We start from the raw sequence: 21,896 nt of genomic DNA, 5'->3' as shown, positions 1-21,896 counted from the left end.
TTACCTGTTGCAGATGTCTCCGAACTCACGACACCCTCCTTTCGCCCATTCGTTCCTCCTTGGGCTTCTGGGGAAGGTGACTTTTCGGTAAGTTTATCACTTTCGTGCCCTAATACTTCGCACTGGTCCTGCTGATCATCCGGCAAAGGAAGGGGAACCCTTTTCAGATGTGATACATGAATCCAATGCCGTTTCCCTTCAACTTTAACAGCCGTTCTCGTAGCCAGAAGCACTTGAAAGGGCTTGGTCCAGCATGGGTCCAGACTCGATTTTCGTTGGTAGTTCCGAACCAAGACCCACTGTCCAGGCTCCAGGCTGTGTCCAGGACCCTCCGGCAGAGGCTGCAGTACTGCTGATATCTGTTGGTGAATGGAACGAAGATCTTTAGTTAGTGCATAAAGCTAATCCGCCAACATAGGGTACTCAATATCTCTAAGGGATTTTGGTCGTGGCACACCCCATACATTAGCGGGCCTACCGAATATCACCTCATACGGCGTTATCCCACTATGGGAGTGAGGAGTAGTTCTTACAGACAGTAAAGCCAGGGGTAAGAGATCAGGCCATTTTAGCCCTGTTGTATCCTGTAGCTTGGCTAGTTTCAATTTTAAGATCCCATTATATTTTTCCACCAGCCCTGCTGATTGGGGGTGACGGGCAGCGTGGAACTTCTGCTGTATTGACAGGCCCTTGCAAACATGCTCAACAAGGTCAGCATTGAAATGTTTCCCATTGTCACTCCAGATCACCCGTGGTAACCCATAGCGGGGAAAGAACTCCTTTACTAGGGCCTTTGCGATGGCTAGGGCAGTATTTTCCTTGGTGGGGTACGCCTCTACCCACTTGCTGAACGTACAGACCACTACCAAGTCGTATTTGAGATTGTTAACCCGCTCAAATTGAATAAAATCCATTTGTAATACCTCAAAAGGTAGGGTGGGGGGCGCAAATACCAGTCAGAACAGGGATACTACCTCCTGGATTATGCTGTAGACAAATCATGCAATTCTGGACTAGATGCTTTGCAGTCTTATGGATGTTGGTATTATACCACACAGGATCTAGTACTGCGCAAATACCTCGAACCCCAACATGTGCGGGGCCATGTGCCATGGACACTACCGCATTCACAAATGCATTCGGCAGCAGCCATCTACATCTCTCTGACAGGTCAATCCAACATCCATTGTCATCTAGCTTCCCTATCTGTTCCTGCCAGTGCTTTAGTTCTTCAGGGGTCGCTTCTAATTGCAATTCTTTCACACTATCTATAGTGTTATTGAATGTCTCTGTTTCTACCATCCCTTTATACAGACTAGTTACAAACATGGAGGTGGTATTGGATTGGGCAGTTTCTTTAGCGATTCTATCCGCAAAGGAATTTCCCTTACCTACATCATCAATTACAGCTTTATGAGCACTACATTTAACAACGGCTATGGCTTGGGGCAAGGTCAGGGCGGCCAACAATCTCAAAACCAACTGACCATTCTTTATTTTCTGACCATGGGATGTAAGGAAACCTCTCTCTGCCCACAACCTCCCAAAGCTATGTGCTACGCCAAAAGCATACTGGCTATCGGTGTAGACATTTATCCTTAACCCTTCGCCAAATTCATAAGCCCTTAGTAGTGCGACTAACTCAGCAGCCTGGGCCGATCGATAAGGCACCTTGGCCGTTTCGACTACTGTCTGCAGTGTGGTGATCGCATAAGCAGCGGTCGTAGCGCCGCTAGGTAACCTAAAACATGAGCCATCGACATACAATTCCCCTTGAGGGTCAGATAAAGGAATGTCTGTCAAATCTATCCGCCCCTTTGTTTCTTCTTCTGTCCGAAATATGCTATCATGTATATCTTGACTGTGGTCTTCCAGAGGGAGAGGTAGTAACGTAGCAGGGTTCAGGGTGACACATCTTTTGATAGTGATATGTGGTGCGAACAGGGTCAATTCGTACCCTGTAAGACGCGCACTAGTTAAGTGCTGAGTCTGTGTCCTGTTCAATAATACGTCCACAGCGTGGGGCACCATTACTGTCAGGTCCGTATTCAGGACGAGCCCTTCCGATTGTCAAATCGCCACCCCAACCGCAGCCGTGGCTCTCAGACAACTGGGAAGTGCCCTGGCGATATTATCCAATACCGCCGAAAAGTACGCACAAGGTCTTTGCTTACCACCAAATCCTTGTGCTAGCATTGAAAGCGAGCAACCGTCCACCTCATGCACGTAGAGTACAAAAGGCTTCCGGTAATCAGGGGTGCCAAGCACAGGAGCAGAGCAAAGAGCAGATTTCAAAGAAACAAAAGCATTCTGACACTCAGCTGTCCAAGGTAAAGGCTCATGCACATCTTTAGTTGTTAGATGCAAGAAAGGTTTAGTCAGTAGGGAATAGTTAGGGATCCATTGGCGACAGTAAGAAGTTATGCCAAGCAAAGCGCGGACATCACGTTGCGTGCGAGGAACAGGCGTGTTAGATATAGTTATGATGCGATCAGGAGTCAGTCGTCTTCCCTCCTTCGACAGGAGATGACCTAGATAGGTCACCTCCGGTCGACAATATTGAAATTTAGACAACGATACTTTATTACCATGGTTTGCCAAGTGCTTTAACAATGCAGTCTTCGCCGCTCGGCAACCATGCTCGGTATCAGAGGCCACAAGGAGATCGTCTACATACTGCACCAGAACGTTACCGGGTGGCAATTTTAGGGTATCTAATAACGTTTTAAGCGCTTGACTGTAAATACTCGGGCTTTCTGTATAGCCCTGTGGGGCGCGACAAAATCTGAAGCTGCGGCCTCCTAATGAGAAGCCGAAAAGGTAACGACTATCTGGATGAATGGGAATACTAAAGAAAGCATTTTTCAAATCAATGACAGAGAAAAATCTAGCTGTCGGAGGAATCATCGTCAAAATAGTAGTAATGTCAGGTACCACGGGATATTGGGGCACTACAATCTTGTTTATTTCACGCAGGTCAATCACAAAACGATATGTGTCAGCATAATCAGGGCTTTGATCTATCGGGGCTTGTTTAAGAATAGGAAGAATAGGGCTATTACACGTATTGGAAGCTGTCTCCTCCACTACACCGGTGCGGATCAAATCATGAATGTTGGACAACAAAGCTCGTTCACCCGCGGGGGCAATCTTATACTGCGGGACTCTAGGTAACCGGGCATTTTGTTTCAAGGTGATCGAAACAGGTGGTATTTTCAACAAACCCACATCAGTATCTCCGGTAGCCCAAAGGCCCTGGGGAATCTTCGTAAGCTCAGGGGGTAGGGTGTCTGTTTTAGAGAAACATTGTGCTGAAGGAGGAGGGGGTTTCTTGATAGTCAAGTAAACACTGTCTGGAGAGCAATAGATACGGGCATATAAGCTCTTCAGTATATCCATGCCCAAGAGATTCTCACCACACTGCAAGGTTAGAAGGAAGGGTGAATCTATTGAGATTGGTCCCAGAGTAAGAGAAAGAGGTTGTGAAATGGGGCTTACCACCGGAGTTCCAGAGAAACCTACAGACACATTATTCTGGCCAGACAGAGCAGCCCCAGGGACAAGGGCATGTGAAACAGAACTATTCATAGCCCCTGTGTCAACTAGAAACTTACCTGCTGTATCCATTAAACGGGCATGCACATAAGGTCCGTTTTGATCTATTGGAATTGACACATCTCCCCCACTCTGTCCTCGGCTATCCTATACCTGAGAATAGCCTGCCGAGTCATTGCTCACACATCCTTCATTGTAATATTGCTTCCCCTGACCATTGTCAAAATAATTCTAACTATTCTCACCTTGTCCTAAACCTTCCTGTCTCGTATGTCCACCCCGATGACCCCCAGCACGGCCTCTCCCTTGGCCCCTCGGAACGCCGTTTTGTGCATTCAACAACGGACACTGAGCTCGCCAATGCCCTTCCTGTTTACAGAATGCGCACTGATTTATTCCCAAATCTGTTCGTCCTACACTCTGCCTGGGACCAGCCCCTCGTGGGGCGAAGTTCTGTGTTCCCCGACCCCTCCCTCGGCCTCTTTCAACTTGCTGTAACAGGACCCGTGTCTTCAAATCTTTCGATTTCTTTTCCGTTTTTTCTTTACTCTCGTTCTCCCGATGCTCATAGTATTGAGCCATACTTAAGATGGTCGAAGGGGTAGATGTCGTCCAGGTACTCTCCGCGGCCTGAAGTCGGACTGATATCTCAGGTAATAGGTTAGTTACAAACCTATTAACAAACAAGCGTATGCCACCCTCTTTGGACAGATCTTGCCCGCTAAAATCAATGAAAACCCCTTCGAACCTTGTAAAGAAATCTGACACACTCTCATCCTTCTTTTGTTTACACGCGGTCAATTTGTCCCAATCTACTTTCCTGGGAGGGATTAGTGAATGCATGTAAGTGATTATTTTCTCCGGCAAAATCAATATTTCAGTTCTAGGCTTATCTCCTGGTTTACGATCCCTATCCCAGTCCCTCAATTGCTCCCAGGTTCCCCCAAAGTCCGTCACATGGTCCTGGTCATGCACCTGCCGCCATATGTCCACCGGCACCAATAGAGCAAAAAATAGCTCGATATCAGCCAGTGTCATCACCGCCGAGGAGGCGGCTTCCGTAAGTTCCTTATAGTATGCCGTAGGATTCTTCCTGGGGTCAGGCAACTGAGTTTTCAATGAAAGTACCTCACTGCGTTTCCACTGTTCCTGAAAACGGGCGTCCCATGTGCGCCTACTATTTCAGTTACTTCCGGGTGATAAATGGGGTGTACCTCACGCATTGGGAACTGCTGTACCCCTGCGGGAATAGCAGCTTGTAGCCGCATTCTGTAATTTACCAGAGTTCTCACATTCCCATATACCGCTTCTGGACTTAACTGAGATTTATGTGTTTGGTCATGAATATCATACAGTATGGACGGAGCTCTCCCCCCTCTATAAACTTGCTCCCACAATGAGATGAGGCGTTCGGCCATGTGTGCTAACGCGTGCTGCTGCATCACTGGTTCATAATCTTTCATGGTGCTCCATATGTCAGACAGGGTATAAATAGATTGCCGCATCCATTGGGATGCCTGCACTGCAATGGTCTCCTTTTCCTCTGTTCCTAGAGCTGATCGAGTGAACAGCTTCTTGCCATCAAGAGAACCGGCCGGATGTGCTGGGGTTGAAACAGCTGCAAAAGGAGTTGCACTCGCGGAAGAGGAGGTCAAGGCAGAAGGAGAATACATGGCTCCTGGTGAGAACTGGGGAGCTTCAGCTGTTGTGGCTGACAACAAATTGGGCAATAAAGCCATAACTTCCGAGACAGAGGAAGACAACCGAGAGAGATCAGTTACAGGCGTAGGGAGGGAGGGAGGCTGAGGCGCCGATGCAACAGGAGTTGCTGTGGAGGCAACTAGAGCCGGCGTAGGGGCGACTGTCCCTGCCCCAGCCGATACAATAGCCGCTGGTACCTCCGGATATAACCGTTGCGGGACATAAGGGGGCGGTGGCCGCATGTCCAGCGAGTCTTCTATTTCATCCTCCGCGTTAGGTCGAGCCACATAACTTTTATCGACCTTCAATCTAAACTCACGATTCATACAGTCGATTCCTTTTTCCACCCTAGCTCTGTCATAGGCTACAGCTTTCTGAGTTATGGTCTGCCCAGCCTTAGCTCTTGCTAGCTTTCCCTCCCTCATTCGTCGTTGTTTTGCTTCTTTCTGCCAGGTGTTTAAGGCTTCAAACATAGATTGCCTACTGCGCCTAGAAAATAGTTGTTCCTGTAAAAAGGCAATTTTCTTTTCATCAAATGAGCCAGTCTTTGGCCACTGCAACTCTTCATCTTCATTACCTTTAGTATACTTATGCCACAAGGTGTTGAACAATAGGGGGGCAATTCCGTGCTTCACATACATATAATGGCTAGGGCTGCCCTCCGGAGGGGCGGGCTGACTCTCAGCCAAACGAGAGTCGCTAGTCCGGCAACAACAACCGAAACAATTCAATTTGCTGAACACGACATGTTGGTTAGTAGACAGACACAAATAACATATAACTGACTTTATATCACATATAACATATATGTCAACATTATTCTCTGCAGTTCAACCTATCCAAACTTGATGCATCCAAACAAATGAACCGAGCCCGTCGACTCCTGTTCGTGGAGAATTATTCAAAAGGACCAACGGAATCACAACAAGCAGTCTCTCAACCGACTGGCAAGAGACAGTTAGACAGAGGTAACCACAAACGGTACTACGGACCACTCCGCTGCATCCCTGGTTCACCACTTGAGACTATTCCGACGTGGTCCAAGCCACACCTCAGATATGTCTCGTGGCTACCCAGTTTTTGCCACGGGGTTTCCCGAGTACAGTTCGGCTGCGCGTCCCGCCCAGATAACAACCAGACATCTGACCAGTATCTTCAAATCACAAAAGATCCGTGGAGTCCCTACAGTCAGTCCCTACCGGACCACCCTGTAAGACCTCCTTAATTCTCCTGAGCTCATTACGACTCCTCAATCAAATCCAAATGTACCGCTCAATAGTGCGTACTTCAAACAAATGCACCGCTCCACAGCGCGTGCTTCAAACAAATGCACCGCTCCACTGCGTGTGCTTCAAACAAATGCACCGCTCCACAGCGCGTGCTTCAAACAATTTCAAATTACTCACCGGGTGCACCCAGGTACGAATGTTCGTTCTCCGCTGCCAACTTCTTACGACCAACACGGTCAATTCCTGGGTTAAGCCCGTAGGACCCCGGTGAAGGGCGACTAGCAGCAGAGGGCACCCCGATCGGGAGTACAGAGTGGACGTCGGACTCCGCTCAGCCCGCCTGGCCAAGACGCCCTCAATCCTGCCACCCGAATACGGGGGAGAAAAGACCCTATCACGGGGTCCCTTCGTGGTCGCCAACTGAAGTCATCTAAATAGTAATCCCAAGGGCCACACTTACCAGTGGCCCGCAATGTCAAGTCAATAATAAGCAGTTGGCAACGTAGAAGGTTCAAGCGTTTATTGGCCACAACAGAACTCTACATAGAGGAGCCTCATCGATCCTCACCCATCAGGTGCGCCGAGGAAGACTGCTGGCCCCTTGACAGAATCACACTTATATACATAACAGATTCGACATACAAAGCCTTACAAGTGGAAAAACACCAGTTAGCCCAGGAGCTCCTAAATGAGCTCATACCATATCCAGTTTCAGATGCACACACAAAAGGTTAGTATCTTTACAGAGAAGGTCGGCGGGGTGACTCCCTTCTCGTCTCGGGCCCAGAGGAATTTTGCTTGATACTCCCTACAGCAGATGCGACCTTGGGCCTCAGTCGTAAATACAATTCAACCTGTCTCTAGGCTGGTACGAGCTAAATCATGTAGACGGTAGGCAGAGAGAACCACGTGATCTAAAACACGACTGGTCATAATCCAAGATGGCCGCAGTATGGCTTTTCGGCCCTTTCTATCATACAAGACACAGAAAAGGAATGGGCCATCTTCTAAAGCATGTCTCATTGTTTATGGAGTAGAGATACAGACCAAGATACATTATGCTAACTTCACATGCTGACTTGAATCCCACAGAAGAGAGGGGGGGACAGCTGCCAGCACAGAAAAGAAGAGGACATTGCCCGAGTTCTATTCCTTCTCTGCCCGTCCCCGAACGTCCACGAAAGTAAGCCGAGCCTTAACTGAATGCCTTTGTCCGCCCGCCTGGGGCGGACCACCCCCACCGCCCCCCCCTAGCTACGCCACTGGGTATTCCATGGCATCAGTTTTTGGCGCTGCCTCAGCTTTGTAAATCTGGGGCAGCTTCAAAAAGCAGTGGGTTTTAAGGTGGAACGCCCACAGCATTACCCATTGCATGCCCCTTTGCCACAGAGGACTGCGGCGGAAAGGGGCATATTTAGAAGGTGGCGTTAAGCCACGCAAAGTGACTTAGTGCCACCTTGTAAATATGGAAAATGGCGCTGCGCCCCCGAGCGCCAAAAAAAGTGACGCCCCGGTGGTGGTGAGGACTTGTAAATTGTCCCTTGGTGTTCTATTTTCATAACCTCGTATTGCACTATCCAGTTAGACTGTCAAAAAAACACCAAGTAGAGTTTAAAACAAAAGAAAAACTTAAAAAAGAAACAATGTTTTATTTGGTAATATGACATAGGTCTGTATCCTTTTATTTTAGTAATACATGCCCCTCATTTTCATAGTTTCACTGTATCTATTACCACATTTCTCCTCATTTCTTTAAATGTCTACACTGTCATTGGGGAAGATATGTATAGAAACTATATGCTGGCTAGATGTAACAAAGGGAAGCATTACAGAGAATTTGTTTTCAATTTACTAATAAAATAGTGTTTTCCATATGAAGATAAAATGACTCTAAACGTCCTGCCCACTTTCCTCGCAAAACTAAATTCTATCTTTCTTGGAAATCTCCCTCTTCAGAAGGAGTCCTTCTTTGGAGACTTAAAAACACAGAGAATTTCTCATGAGGAATGTTGACTCTGGCTAGATAAAAATGAAAGTAACCAGTGCCTGGGATTATCTGAGTATGAGTTCCCAGGACTGTTCTTTTATCAATGATGTAGAGGCTGGCAGGGAACTGTGCTTAGTGGAAATCGGAAACCCCAGTTTTTATCCCACCTCCCCTCCCCATACTTGATCAATTGTTATGATCCAAGACAAATAGGTGTGCATCCTGTTCTCTATTACCCTTATCTTACAGAATTGGAACAGGGCTATCACCAGTGTAGGAGCCCTAATTTGGAATTGAGTATAATCCTCCTAAAAGCAGTGGGGATATAATTTTCAACTGAGTATAATTTTCACTGAAGGATTTGCCATCGGAGGAATTACCACTCCCATCCTTTCGAATGGCAAGACTAATTCCTCCTAGGAAAAATCCTCCAGTGAAAATGACACTGGTGGAGTAACTCCTGTAACCGCACATACCGGAATTATGTCTTTTGACTATTAATGAAAACTGAATCTTCCAGATACATTTTTAGGCTTCAATTGCTGATATTTATTGGTAGAAAAAATACTTGATAAAAACTAGAATAGGAGGTTTTTCCTACGTTAAGAACCAAAATCCCTGTGTCATTTCAAATTTTTGGGGAAAAACTTATAATTGATAAATAACAAATCCCATGGTCTTAATATTTATCAGGTACAATACATATTGTGCCACACTCCAATCCACTCGTGATGTGGGCCTTAGCGTAAGAAAAGAGTGCAATCTCTAATGTTCCTAAAAGAGGTAAAATCAATTACCTCATATATAGGAATTTATCAGCCACTCCTAATGAGGACCTTAATGTGCTTGAGCCGGAACTGATGCAAATGTAATTTGTGGTCGTTTTAACACTAGGACCTAACAGATCTTGTATTCACACGGCCTAGTTCCACTGGATCTTACCTGGTGGTAATTCACGATGAAAACTATAATTCTAGTGGGAATTATGCACACCAGATGCTGTCTTTGATTCCACATGTAATTCCCCATTTTTTTTGTGCAAATTTGGAATATTAGTTCTTTGCTGCACCAGGAGTGGTATTACAGAAGGGGCCGCAGATGATTGTTCATCCCATTTGGCATTATTGATAACACTGGGGCACATGTAACAACAGCACTGCCATAAGAGGGCGTTCCCTCGTTTACATGTGGTGTGACGTTATGCAAATGAGGGGATCACGTTGCCTCCCCACCCACGCCATATTACCGACATGGGCGCAGAGGCAACCATGCCTTTCGGAGATGCACTGAAAGTGTGCCATAAAAAGGTGGTGCACAGAAAGTGTGCGTCCTAAAGGCAGCCCTCTGGGGGGGAATGGGGGTCCCATGGACCCCCCAGACATCCCCCTGCAAGTGAGTCCCTGCAAGGGGATCTCTCTCCCCTCTTAAAACAGCCGCTTCAAATTTCTTTTGAATTGATTGCTCCCAGGGCAGCACGCATTCAAAGCTGCACTGGTGGAAGCGCATTGGTGGAAGCACATTCTGCATAATGCGGCACACTTTTCCTGTTTGCACCCGGCGAACCTTTTGAAAGGTGTGCCATGGTACAAATAGGAAAAGTGTGCTGTATATATAATTCGGCCCCTGGTAATTTTACAGGCGCAACGGTCTTCACAGGAGGTGGTAAATGCCGCACCCTTTATCAGCCCACTCAGACCCAATGATTTGGACCTGATTCACAAAGCGCCTCCGCACTTGTGACAGAGGCCCCGCACTCGTCAGGGAGGCCTCCCGGTCATGGGGGTTCTAAACATTGCAGGACTGCAGGGCATCCCCCTCGAGTGTGGAGGCCCTTTATGCTTTATGTATTAAAAAATGAAGATATTAATTACTTTATTTTTTACTTGCAGGTGTTGTTAATGCTGGCTGTCAGAGGGTAGGACATCTCATAAACGGCCATGCCTTCTTCCGGTACAATGGCATCTATGTGACTTTTACCTGCAATCCTGGATTTTGGCTATTTGGGCACCGTAGTAGCAGTTGTGTAGCTGGAAAGTGGAGACGCTCTCCTCCGGTGTGTGTAGGTAAGCGATGCACCCCGTCTAAAATGCTCTCTTCAGGATGTGGTTGCTAAGAATGAAGGTGAATGTAGAGCATAAGGAGGAGAACTTTACAACAGCCAAATTTGTCCACGTCACTTCCTGGCTCTACAGCTGGCACGTGTACACCAATATTCCTTTTAATGATGGTGGCCTCTCAAGCATATGAATAATGGGAGTCCAGTGAAATTCTACACTCAAAATGTTATCTTTTCATGTTTTTTCTGTGTATGGAAGGGTAAAATGTGTGATCAGCTGTACAGAACTTATAAATGACATTTAGGGGCTTATTACGATATCCGCACCGCTGCAGATTGGGAACCACTCGACCTTAGGTCGGCAGTTCCGATAGCAGTATTTGGATGCGACCGCCCATAGGGCGCTCGGAAACATACATTTTTCAATGGAGGGTTGGGTGGCAGGCAGAAAAGGCCCGCAGCACAAGCTTCAGTTGAAAAATGTATGTTTTCAAACATCCCTGCACCGTGTGGCAGGCACCACTTGCTGACAACCTTTCCATGTTGGAAAGACCGACATGGAATGGCTGTCAGAAACTGACATCATAATCCCGACGGCAGATCCACCATCATTAAGGGATTATGAAGGGTTTCCAACGCACCGACAGGCTCCTTGAGCCCTTCGGAAGGGTCGCGGAATGTCCCTTTGCCTGCTGCCTCCAACTGCATGCATTTTAATGCTTCGGTCGGACCGCACTGGCAGGTTGTGGTTGGACCGCAACCAACGAGCGGTCGGTTGCGGTCCGACCACCATCGTAATAGGCCCCTCAATGTGAAATGGATATTAGAAATCTTTAAAAAGTAATTTCCCATAAATACTCCTCTAGCTTATAGCTCTTCCCTCTGAATTAAAAATGTTTTATAAAAACGTGTCTGCAGAGATCCTTTTGTTTTGGTATTAATATAGCACTTTCCATATCCCTTGTAAGGCCTGTCGGGCAGACTGCCAGATGGGCCAGTTTGAAAGGGCCAGAGTATGGGCCTACACACTGGTCCTTTCAAGCTGACCCATGTGGCAGTGCCAGACTGTCCAACATGCAAATCCAACATTGGGCCTAAAGCGCTTTCTAGGTAGTCCAATTCATTATTTATATAGCGCTTCATATCCCTGCCTGGTGAGGACATAAAGCTTTCCAATTTGTATTGGGTTCCTGGGTCCCCTTCGGATTGCATGGTTGAAAGGGTGTTGTATGGGACTACCATTAATTTGCTGTTCAAATACCGAAATATGATTTCTGATAAAAAACAAAACAAAAGTGATTTGTGAAGAATTCACATAAGATCATTAAATAATGAGAATTCTCCAAATGCATGTGTCAATCAGTGCAGAACATTTATATAGCAGCTTTGCTTGTTAGTAAGGAGATTAAAAGTAATATTTACTTTCCTTGTTCTTAACTTGATGGTCATTGGAGAAAGAGAAAGGTCATATCTTATGAGGTCTTCTCATCCTTTCATCATTTTACAGTTGATAACATGATTACCAGTTTCATTGAATAATAACTGCTGTGTCTACTTACTGCTCTTAAAAAGTTGTTACATCTGGATGTGAAATAGTACATAATTTTTTGTTGATAAACGAATGCAGCAAAGTTGTACTAGGCTGTGCTATTGTATGTCATGGTTCGCTATGGTATGTTATAAACTAACTTGTCTATCATGGTGTTCACCATAGGGTTTCATGCTTTGTTGGAAATGTGTAGAGAATGACAGTCTGAGATGGAAAATGTACATATAGTCGGAGAACAGCCCGGTTTTTATGGACTTCGCTTTTTCAGGTGGACCTTTTCTAACCTGAGGAATTTCATAGCAACATCACCATAATCTTTAGATTATGGGTTTTTCAGTGTGCTATAGCATTCAGATGTGCAAGAGAGCGGGAAGAAATGTGGGAGAGGCACACAGGTGCACAGAAAGGACCGCGTCCCAACCTGCAATGTGTGAGGGACACTGATGGCCGATTCTTAAAGCTAGTATTAAACCTACATCTGCAGGTTGAAGCCTTTGGTTGGGTGCAGATTCATGAACATCTATGCCCGTATTATATATCAGATGCACTGTTCGTGTTTGTGCATGCACTGCAGCATGAATGGGAGGTTAAGGTTCGTGTTAGGTGGTTATTTTTGAGAATGACAAAAAAAACATTTTGTTCTTGATTGAGCTGTAACCAGTTATTACCCAACAAAGTTTGACAGCCAGCAAACTGTAAATATGGAGTAGAGTCTACTGGATGAATTTCTCCATCACATGGTGGAGAAATGTTAGCCAATAGATTCTACTCCTTATTGAGGGCCTCATTACGATGCCGGTTGGACGAGTGTCCGACCTGCATCGTGTCCGAAACAGGATTTCCCAACAAGGAGTCGGCAGTCCCGCTTCCCAAATTAGGATACGACTGCCTTCACAGCAGTCGGAAAGTGTATATTTCCTATTGCGGCTTGTGCTGCGGGCTGCAGCACAAGCCACAATAGGAAAATGACACTGTAAAAATCCATGCAACGCATGGTGCCTGCCACACGATGCATGGATGTTTGGGGGGGAGCCACACAGGTGCCCCAAGGCCTCATAGCAAAGGCCGCAGAGGAATGGGAGGGCCCCAAAGTCCGTTTCCAACAGCCTTTCTATGGCGGTTGGATTGCCATAGAAAGGCAGTCAGAAACCTACATCGTAATCCACAAGGCGGTGCCTGAGCAGGCAACACCTCCATTTTGGGGATTACGATCCACCCTCCGACCAACTGGCTCCTTGACCCTGAGGCCCAGCGGATTGCCCCCACAGGCATCAGTCAGAACGTCTGATTCATAATACCGCGGCCGGATCAATGCCTCAGATGTTCGGCGGAATGCCACAGATGGCCTTATCCTGACATCATAATGAGGCCCCAAGTTTCCTACAAAAATTCGAAGATTTATTGTTTCAAAAAAATGCAACGATATAGTTTATAATAAACATGTAATATTTAATATGCAAGCTTACATAAAAGAAGAGTTTAAAAAATGATGGAAATTTTACACAACTGCCACATTTATAGGTACTAGGCCTGCACTGTCAAAAGTTGTTCATTTAGAAATGCTAACTCAGAAATACATTTGTTTGTTAAAATGAGAACATGTAAAATGAAGTTATTGCAAAATGTGTAACTCTTGACCTCCTCTAAAGATGTTATTTCATAATAAGATTACAATTTTCTAAAATGATTCACATATTTCTTGTAGAAATGTTGCTGCATCAATAGAGCTTATTGTTATAATTGATTAGTATGTCTTTTAAATGGTATATGCGCAACCATGTATGAAGTATCAGTGAATAATTTGGATGTTGACCTCTTAAACAAACTTGTATTTCCTTTTCAGAACGTGTCATCGTAAACATTTTTATTTTCATGTAAAGATGTTTCAACTTCTACATAACTTACTTTAGCCTGAACGATAGATTGGTACAAGTATATGTGGGAAAACTCAGCCAAAAGGGGAGCTGATGTTCGATATTAGTTGTAACAATATTAACTAACATATTTGATAGTTCATTGTTCTCTCGAAGTGATGATGAGATGTAATCCTGTTCCCAGGAGAATCTCTGACAATGATTGGATGGAAGAGTACGGCAGAGGCAACTGTTAAATTCTAAAAAAATTATTGTTTATATAAGTGTGTGTTCCTAGATTAGTTCGGACTTCTTCTCCAGACTTCTCGAGGCTGACTTCTCAAACTTCTCTTCTTACCTCCCTTATCAACTTCCCACTGGCTCTCATTCACAGACACTCTTGACCGCAGAGCTTTGATTGAGAACTTTCCCCATTTGCCCCACTTCCTGTGCTATATTGTGCTGAAAATCTACTGAGTTTCTTGAACTTCTTTTTATGAGATATTCTGCCTTGATTTTTCTCACATTTTTAAAAAGAATTTATCGAACACTTATGCTTGCTCTTAGTCTCTTGACTTAATGAGTTCTAATTGACTTCTTTCACCTAATTCTAGAATGGGGATTCTTTCCTTTATGGAACTCGCTTATTAATGATTTTTGCATCGTATTGATTAACCTGATTTAAATTATTTTAAATTATTTTTTTTAAACTCTTTTTTATTGGTACGAGCATAATGATTTGTACATACAAGGATTCAATATATTGAAGTGACTTTACATTTTTCATTTGTATAGCTTGTAATTTACAATATCCATTATTGATAACTAGCAACAGGTCTGTTATATCACAGTGCATTCTTTATAGACCCCGGTAAGTCTGCCACCCCCCCCCCAGATTTTCTCTCCCTTCTTGAGGCACCCCCTACTCTTATAGATCGTGAGCTCAGCCTGCCAACACCAGTCCAGATCATAATCCCACTCTTCAAGTGCTGAGTGTGAGGCAACCCCCTATATCTTTGCCACATTCTGCTTTGCCACCACTGCTGCCAAAGTTAACCAGTGCTGCACATGTCTCGGCCACTTCATTTCCTTCAATTATTAGCAGAAACCATTTAGGTGCAAGCGGGACCTCCAATCCCACCACGGCAGCAATTGTCGCAGCAACTCTCTGCCAATACCTCTGCAGGACCAGGCATTCCCATATCAGGTGGTAAAAGGTCCCTTCCAGTCTACAGCCCCCGTGGCACTGCATGCTTTCACATCCCCCCCATCCGCTGTAACACTGACCTGGGGTAGTACAACCTATGTAGCACCTTCAGCTGGATCAAGCAGAACCTTGCCTGTATTGCTACTTCTCTCGGGCCTTGGAGCTCCTCTACCCATTCCTCATCTTTCATTGAGACTACTTTGTGTTCCCAGGTCATTCTCAAGGTGCCTATTGGGCCTGGGGCATTGTTTGTTATTTTTTTGTACAGAAGGGAAATGGCTTTAACGTGCAGGTGGTCTGTCAAGATCCTATCTTCTAATGGTGTGGTGGCTTCCAGTGTCTCCCCTTCTCTCAAATATTGCCTCAGGGAATGTCCCAGCTGGGTGTATCTGAACCACTTGCCTTTCCCTAGTTCATATTCCTGTTGTAGGTCCGTGAACGAGATATAGGCCCGTTGTTTCCATATGTCTCCCAGGGGGAACAGCCATTACAACGCGGTTTTTACCACGCAGTGCAGTTACATCGCATGCGTTACAACGCATGCGATGTTACAACGCTATGCCATTACAACGCAAGTCTGTACATCGACTTGCGCTAGATGGCGTGCTAACATTACAAATAGTGTAGTTTACTATCCCAACACCTTCCCTACTGTTAAGTGGACTGGAGTTGGAATAGTAAATTACACTTTTTTAATGTTAGCACGCCATCTAGCGCAAGTCGATGTAAAGACTTGCGTTGGAATGGCATAGCGTTGTAACATCGCATGCGTTGTAACGCATGCGATGTAACTGCACGCGTGGTAAAAACCCGCGTTGTAATATCATACATCCGTCTCCCAGCATTTCCAAACCCAGTAGCTCCTACTTGGTGAAGCCCTCTAGCTTATTTCTTTCTTTCAGACGGTGTCAATTCTGTGAGCCTGCCCTCCCATTCCAGGTATTTTGTCACTGCTATCCATGCTTTGGCCACTGCTTTCGTGTGACTCAGAAGATCCCCACGCCCTTGTTTTGCATACAGAATTGCTCTTAGACCTTTACCTCCCATGGCTAGTCTTTCCACTCTATATGCTGGGTCCGATCTGTTGTCCAACATCCAGACATTTACTGTTACTAACTGGGCTGCCCAATAGTAAACGCGGATGTCAGGTACTGCTAGGTCACCATCGTAGATCCTTTTTTAAGTTTACTCAGGGCTATGAGCGAGGTTGCCCCGCACCATAACAATGCCCAAAGCTCACGCCTTGAAAAAATGGGGGGGGGGCACCTCCTAGGGTGTGTTTTGTAAAGTGTATAATAGTTGGGGGAGAAACATCATTTTGAACATGGCTGCCGTCCCATCATGGTCAGAGGCAGGGTCCGCCAGTGTTTGCCATCCGCAATGAATGTCTAGTTGTTTGCCCAAATTCATTCAATAGAATTCTTCAGTATCTCTTGTTACATGGATTCCCAGATAATTAAAGCCATTCGTTTCAATAGGTATATCACATCTAGATGTAAGGACCGGTATGCCTCCCGACAGGGGATATAGCAACGACTTGTCCCACTTGATTCGTTATCCCGGATACTCTCCATGAATACGGAAGATCTGCAATATTCGATCTACCGAATGCCTGGGCTTCCTCACCTAAAGGAGGATGTCATCTCCATACAACGAGATTCTGTCCTCCCATTCTTCTCCTATTGGTATCCCCCAGATCATGGGATCCTTCCAAACCCACGCCGCCCGCGGCTCAAGGGCAAGCGCGATCAGGATCGGGGATAACAGGCAACCATATCTGGTTCCCCACTGGAGGGCAAACACTCGAGACAATGTGGCGTTTACCCGCACTCTGGCTCTGTTCATACAGGTGTCTGACCCATTTCATAAATTTGGGGCCCATACCTACTCTTTCAAGCACAGTGAAGACGTAGTTCTACTCCACACTGTTAAATGCCATTTTGGCGTCTAGGGACAGGAAAGCAGATTTCTCTGTTGAGCCTTCCCCGTTAAATACAGTATACCAAACAACCTGCGGAGGTTTAGTCATGTACCCCTGTGGGGCATAATCCCCGACTAGTTCGGGTGTATAAGAGTGGTGATCACCCCGGCAAGGCGCCTCGACAGGAGTTTAGCCAAGCCCTTGACTGTGTAATTGAGTAGGGAGATCAGTCTTTACGACCCACACTCCGTTGGTAGTTTTCCTGCTTTCGGTATTACCACAATAACACCACCCTTTGATCGGCTGGAAGTATGCCCTCTTGTTGTGTCTGCACGAACATGTTTACTAGGTGTTCTGCGATTATGTCAAGCATTCTTTTGTACATCTCAACAGATAGGCTGTTCGGCCCCATTGCCTTCCCTGGTTGCAGGGCACGGGCAGCTAATTTTATTTCCTCCACTGTCAGATCACCCTCAAGCATCTCCCTGTCCTCCTCTGTAAGTCTTCGCAGGGTGATATCGTGCAGAAATTCCCTGCATTCTTCTTCTGTGTATGTTTTTTTTTTTTTTTTTGAAACCGTTTATTACAGAATCCAAAAGATATACAAAGATGGGCCTACAACCTTCAGGCCGGCCGCTAGCAAACAGGAAGAGCATATAATACAAACAGTAGAACACACGCTGCGGCAGAAGAGAGATCACAGGAGTTGAAAGAAGCGTTGGCAGCCACACCATCCGGACCCCACACAACGGTTTCATTTTTATATAAATAACGACAAAAAACAAGTCCACAAGGCAACCCACAATCGGAAACAGCAGCATGTGCTCCCCTAGGGGGGGGACCCTACCGACCCACAGGAATATCAAGGGGGGGGATAGGTCGGGACGGAGACAAAATGGACTCAATGCCCAGAACCAGGAAGACAGGCAGGCTAAGGAGACGGGGCCGGTGACGGATCAGGCATCAGCGGCGGGGTACAGATTCCCCCACGGTAGGCGTTCCAGGGGCCCCACACTTTCACCCATTTCCCAGGCTTACCTCTCGCAACATACACCACCTTTTCCCGAAACATACACCAATCCATGTTGTCCTTCCACGCCGAAACAGTCGGTGACCTCTGGGAACCCCACAATTGCGCAATATCACGCTTGGCCACCATATATCCCAGAGTCACCCACCACGTCTGCGGCACTGAGTAGTCGGTTGGCTCCCACACATTCAGAAGACATCTCCTCGCCTCGGGCAGCAGCGGCACATGCGTGACTGCCTGCAAAACCTCATGCACACCACGCCAGAATCGCGCCACCTCCGGGCATTCCCACAAAATATGGAGAAAGGTCCCCAAAGAACCACACCCACGCTTACACAACCCGTCCACAGCATAGCCCATACGCATCAGACTCGGCCCGTAACATAGACCCTATGGAGTATCTTGAGCTGGACGAAGCGAAGGCGAGCCGGTATGGCCACCTCTTTCGGGGAGGCCACCGCAGACACCCAGTCCTCGTCATCCAGCTCCAATCCATCCGCCCCCCACGCCTCACGAAGGCTAGTCAGCAGTCCCGAGCGATCATTGATGAGTTTTTTGTAAATTAATGAAATCGTGCCGTCCGGTACATGCCCATCTAGCACTCTCCAGAGGGGAGTACTCCGGGATGGAGGCAACGTCCGGGAATACGGAGCACAACGCATGACGGATCTGCATATATCGAAAGTACTCCCTGTCCTGCAACTGGAATTCCGTCTGCAGCACATCGAACGTTTTGAATCCCCCCCTCGTCCAGAGATCGCCCACCCTGCTGATGCCTATCATGTCCCACTTCTCAAAGCCCTTCGAGGTCCACAGGGAGCCCAGCCGCTTAGATGCGTATAGTGGCGTCGCCCGGGTCAAACGATCCTTCCACCCCATCGCCACGTTAGCCGCGTGCCACACTCGTACCATGACCCGCGTGGGGCCCGTCAGACGTGCGTCGAGCGAGCTAGAATAAAGCGCCCGGTTATAGTCGCCACCCGGCAGTAACATTTTATCCATCTCAAAGCCCGGGTTTAGAGCGGGCCCGTAAAGGCCGTGATTTATCGCAGCCAGCTGGGAGGCCCAGTAATATCGCTTGATGTCTGGGAGGGCAATCCCCCCGTCGTACCACGGGAGCGTCAGCTTCGCCAGGGCGATACGCGGTCTACCCTCCCAGAACAGGCGGCGCTGCAAACTCTCCACCTCGCGAAAGTAGCGCGCCGGGACAACGTCCATTGTATTCTGTAAAGCGTACAGGAAACGTGGCAGCGACATCATCTTAAACAATGCCGCCCGGCCGAGCGGCGAGAGCGGCAAGCGCCTCCAACGCGCGACGTCATCCTTCAGGCGCTGGAGGGGTGGAAGCAAGTTTTGTTTATATCGGGCCTCCGCGTCCAGGGTAATGAAGACACCCAGGTACCTAAATCCCCGCGGGGCGATCTGGATAGGACAACCCCGCGGAAGGATAGGAACCTCCCCAGAGAGGACATACACACACGATTTAGCCCAATTGATGACAAGGCCGGAGTTGAGGCCAAATGAGTGCAATACATCAACCAGTACTATCAGCGATTTACGCGGGGAAGCCAGGTACAAAAGAATATCATCAGCGTAAAGAGATACGCGGTCCTCATACTCGGGGGTCCATCGGAGACCACGGATAGAAGGATGCCACCTCAGCCACTCCGCCAGGGGCTCCAAGGCAAGCGCGAAGAGGAGCGGTGATAACGGGCAGCCCTGCCGAGTGCCGCTGCCCAGCTCAAACGGAGCCGACACTCTACCGTTCACAGCCACCTGTGCCAGCGGTCCAGAATACAACAATTTCACCCAACCGATGAATCCCGGGCCAAACCCAAACTTCGCCAGCGTCGCCCAAATATATGGCCACTCAAGTGTGTCAAACGCCATAGTGGCGTCCAGGGACGCCAAAATGGCCGGCTCCCGTATGAACGGGACACGCGCGAGCACCCCATGCAAGCGCCGCAGGTTGAGCACAGTGTTGCGATGAGGGATAAAGCCGGACTGATCCTGATGAATCAAATCGCACACCACGCCAACCAGCCGATTGGCCAACACCTTGGCGAGAATTTTGGGTTCCGCATTCAGCAGCGAAATAGGCCGGTAGGACGTGACCCGGTCCCGCGGCCTCCCCTCCTTATAAATAACCACGATAGTAGCCAGACGCTGGTCTAGCGGGAGGGAACCCGCCGAACAGGCCGCGAGGATCATAGCACGGAGATGCGGCGCCAGCGTATCCGGTCGCAGCTTGTACAATTCGATGGGAAGACCATTAGGACCCATGGCCTTGCCGGAAGCGACCGAACGTATGGCGAGGGCAATTTCCTCAAATGTTGGGGCGGCGTCCAACGACACTCTGTCCTCCTCCGAAAGGGAAGGCAGCGCGATATCCCTAAGCAGGGCATGGGAATCCTCTTCCGAGCGGGAGGACACCGGGGAATACACCCCACGGAAATATTCTGCGAAGCAATCAACAATTTCTTCTGGTTCAGTGACACACACACCATCCAGTTTCTCAATCGACGGGACAACTCGACTCGCTCTCTCCTTTTTATCCAGCCACGCAATCAATTTCCCAGCCTTATCACCCACATCATACAGTCTCCCCTGTTGCTCTCTACTGAGGCCCCTGGCCGCCTCCGTGACGAGGGCCTTATCGGCCGCCTGCTTGAGTCGGAGAACATGTAATTTGTCATCCGTCACCCCACATTCTAGATCACCCTCCAACTCGGTTATCTCAGTTTCAACACGGGTCACCTCCTCCCGCTCGCGATTCCGGGAATGGGAAATAAGGGACAGGGCCTCCCCCCGAAGTACCGTCTTGAACGCCTCCCACAGAGAGACCGCCGATGACACAGACCCCACATTATCATCAAAATATCGCTTAAGGGATTTAACCAACTCTGCGCGAATGGTGGGGTCACGCAGGTACCAGGGATTAATCGGGACCACCCTACCCTCCCCCCTCGGGAGAATGTCGAATTGCAACAAGAGCGGGGAGTGGTCTGAAATACCCCGCGCCAAATGGCGCACCTCCCCGATCCTCCCCGCATGCGCCGCCGGCACCAGGACATAATCTAGCCTTGAGAGACTGCCATGGGCCCCGGAATGAAAGGTGTACTGTATCTGCGTAGGATGTTTCAAACGCCAACAATCCACCAGCCCCAAGGTATCCAAGAGGCCGGACAACCACGCTTGGGCACGGGGGAGATCCCTAGGGGGGTGACGGTCCTCAGTTCCGGAAACCACAGCGTTAAAATCCCCCCCAACCACTAGAATCCCCTCCGGAAGGCCAAGGAGGAGGCGCCCCAGATCCGCAAAAGTAGTCGTTTGCAACCCTGGCGGGACATAGACAGAAACAAAAACAATCACTTTGCCCTCCATTCTACCCACCAGAACCGTGTAACGTCCCCTGTCATCATGGAGCACCTCATCAACTTCCAACGGGAGCGAGGTCTTAGCCATGATGCCCACACCCCTTGAACCAGACGTGAAGCCCGAATGGGCCAGAAGGCGGTAGCCCCTTCGATTCATAGCACGAAAGGAGTTGCCAATGAGGTGTGTCTCCTGCAGAAAAACTATGTCAGGTGAAATTCGTTTCAGGAACTGCAGGACCACACCCCGTTTTATCCTGTCCCCCAGTCCATTAACATTCCAGGACAAAAGACTCAGTCCTCTACCCCCCATCATAGCCAAAAGCGATCAATCGTCCCCCCGAGAGCACTTTAGGAATAACACAACAATACCTTTGCCTTGTGGTACAAATGAACAATACCCCACCCCAACCCAACTGCCCCAACAAAACTCC

At 47.7% G+C, this 21,896-nt stretch overlaps 1 protein-coding gene across 1 annotated transcript in view; it reads left to right on the top strand.

The window, feature by feature from the left end:
* LOC146805437 (uncharacterized) overlaps positions 1 to 21,896 on the top strand; it is a 217,369-nt gene that overhangs the window by 66,980 nt on the left and 128,493 nt on the right. Inside the window, exon 2 of the mRNA XM_085620504.1 lies at positions 10,362 to 10,535. Coding sequence (XP_085476630.1) covers positions 10,362 to 10,535 — 174 coding nt within the window. The remainder of the gene's footprint in view (positions 1 to 10,361; positions 10,536 to 21,896) is intronic.

The sequence above is a fragment of the Triturus cristatus genome, chromosome 8 (genome assembly GCF_964204655.1).
Source record: "Triturus cristatus chromosome 8, aTriCri1.1, whole genome shotgun sequence".
NCBI classification, from domain to species: domain Eukaryota; kingdom Metazoa; phylum Chordata; class Amphibia; order Caudata; family Salamandridae; genus Triturus; species Triturus cristatus.
Note: the sequence above shows the minus strand (reverse complement) of the source record. Positions and strands in the feature narration are given on the sequence as shown.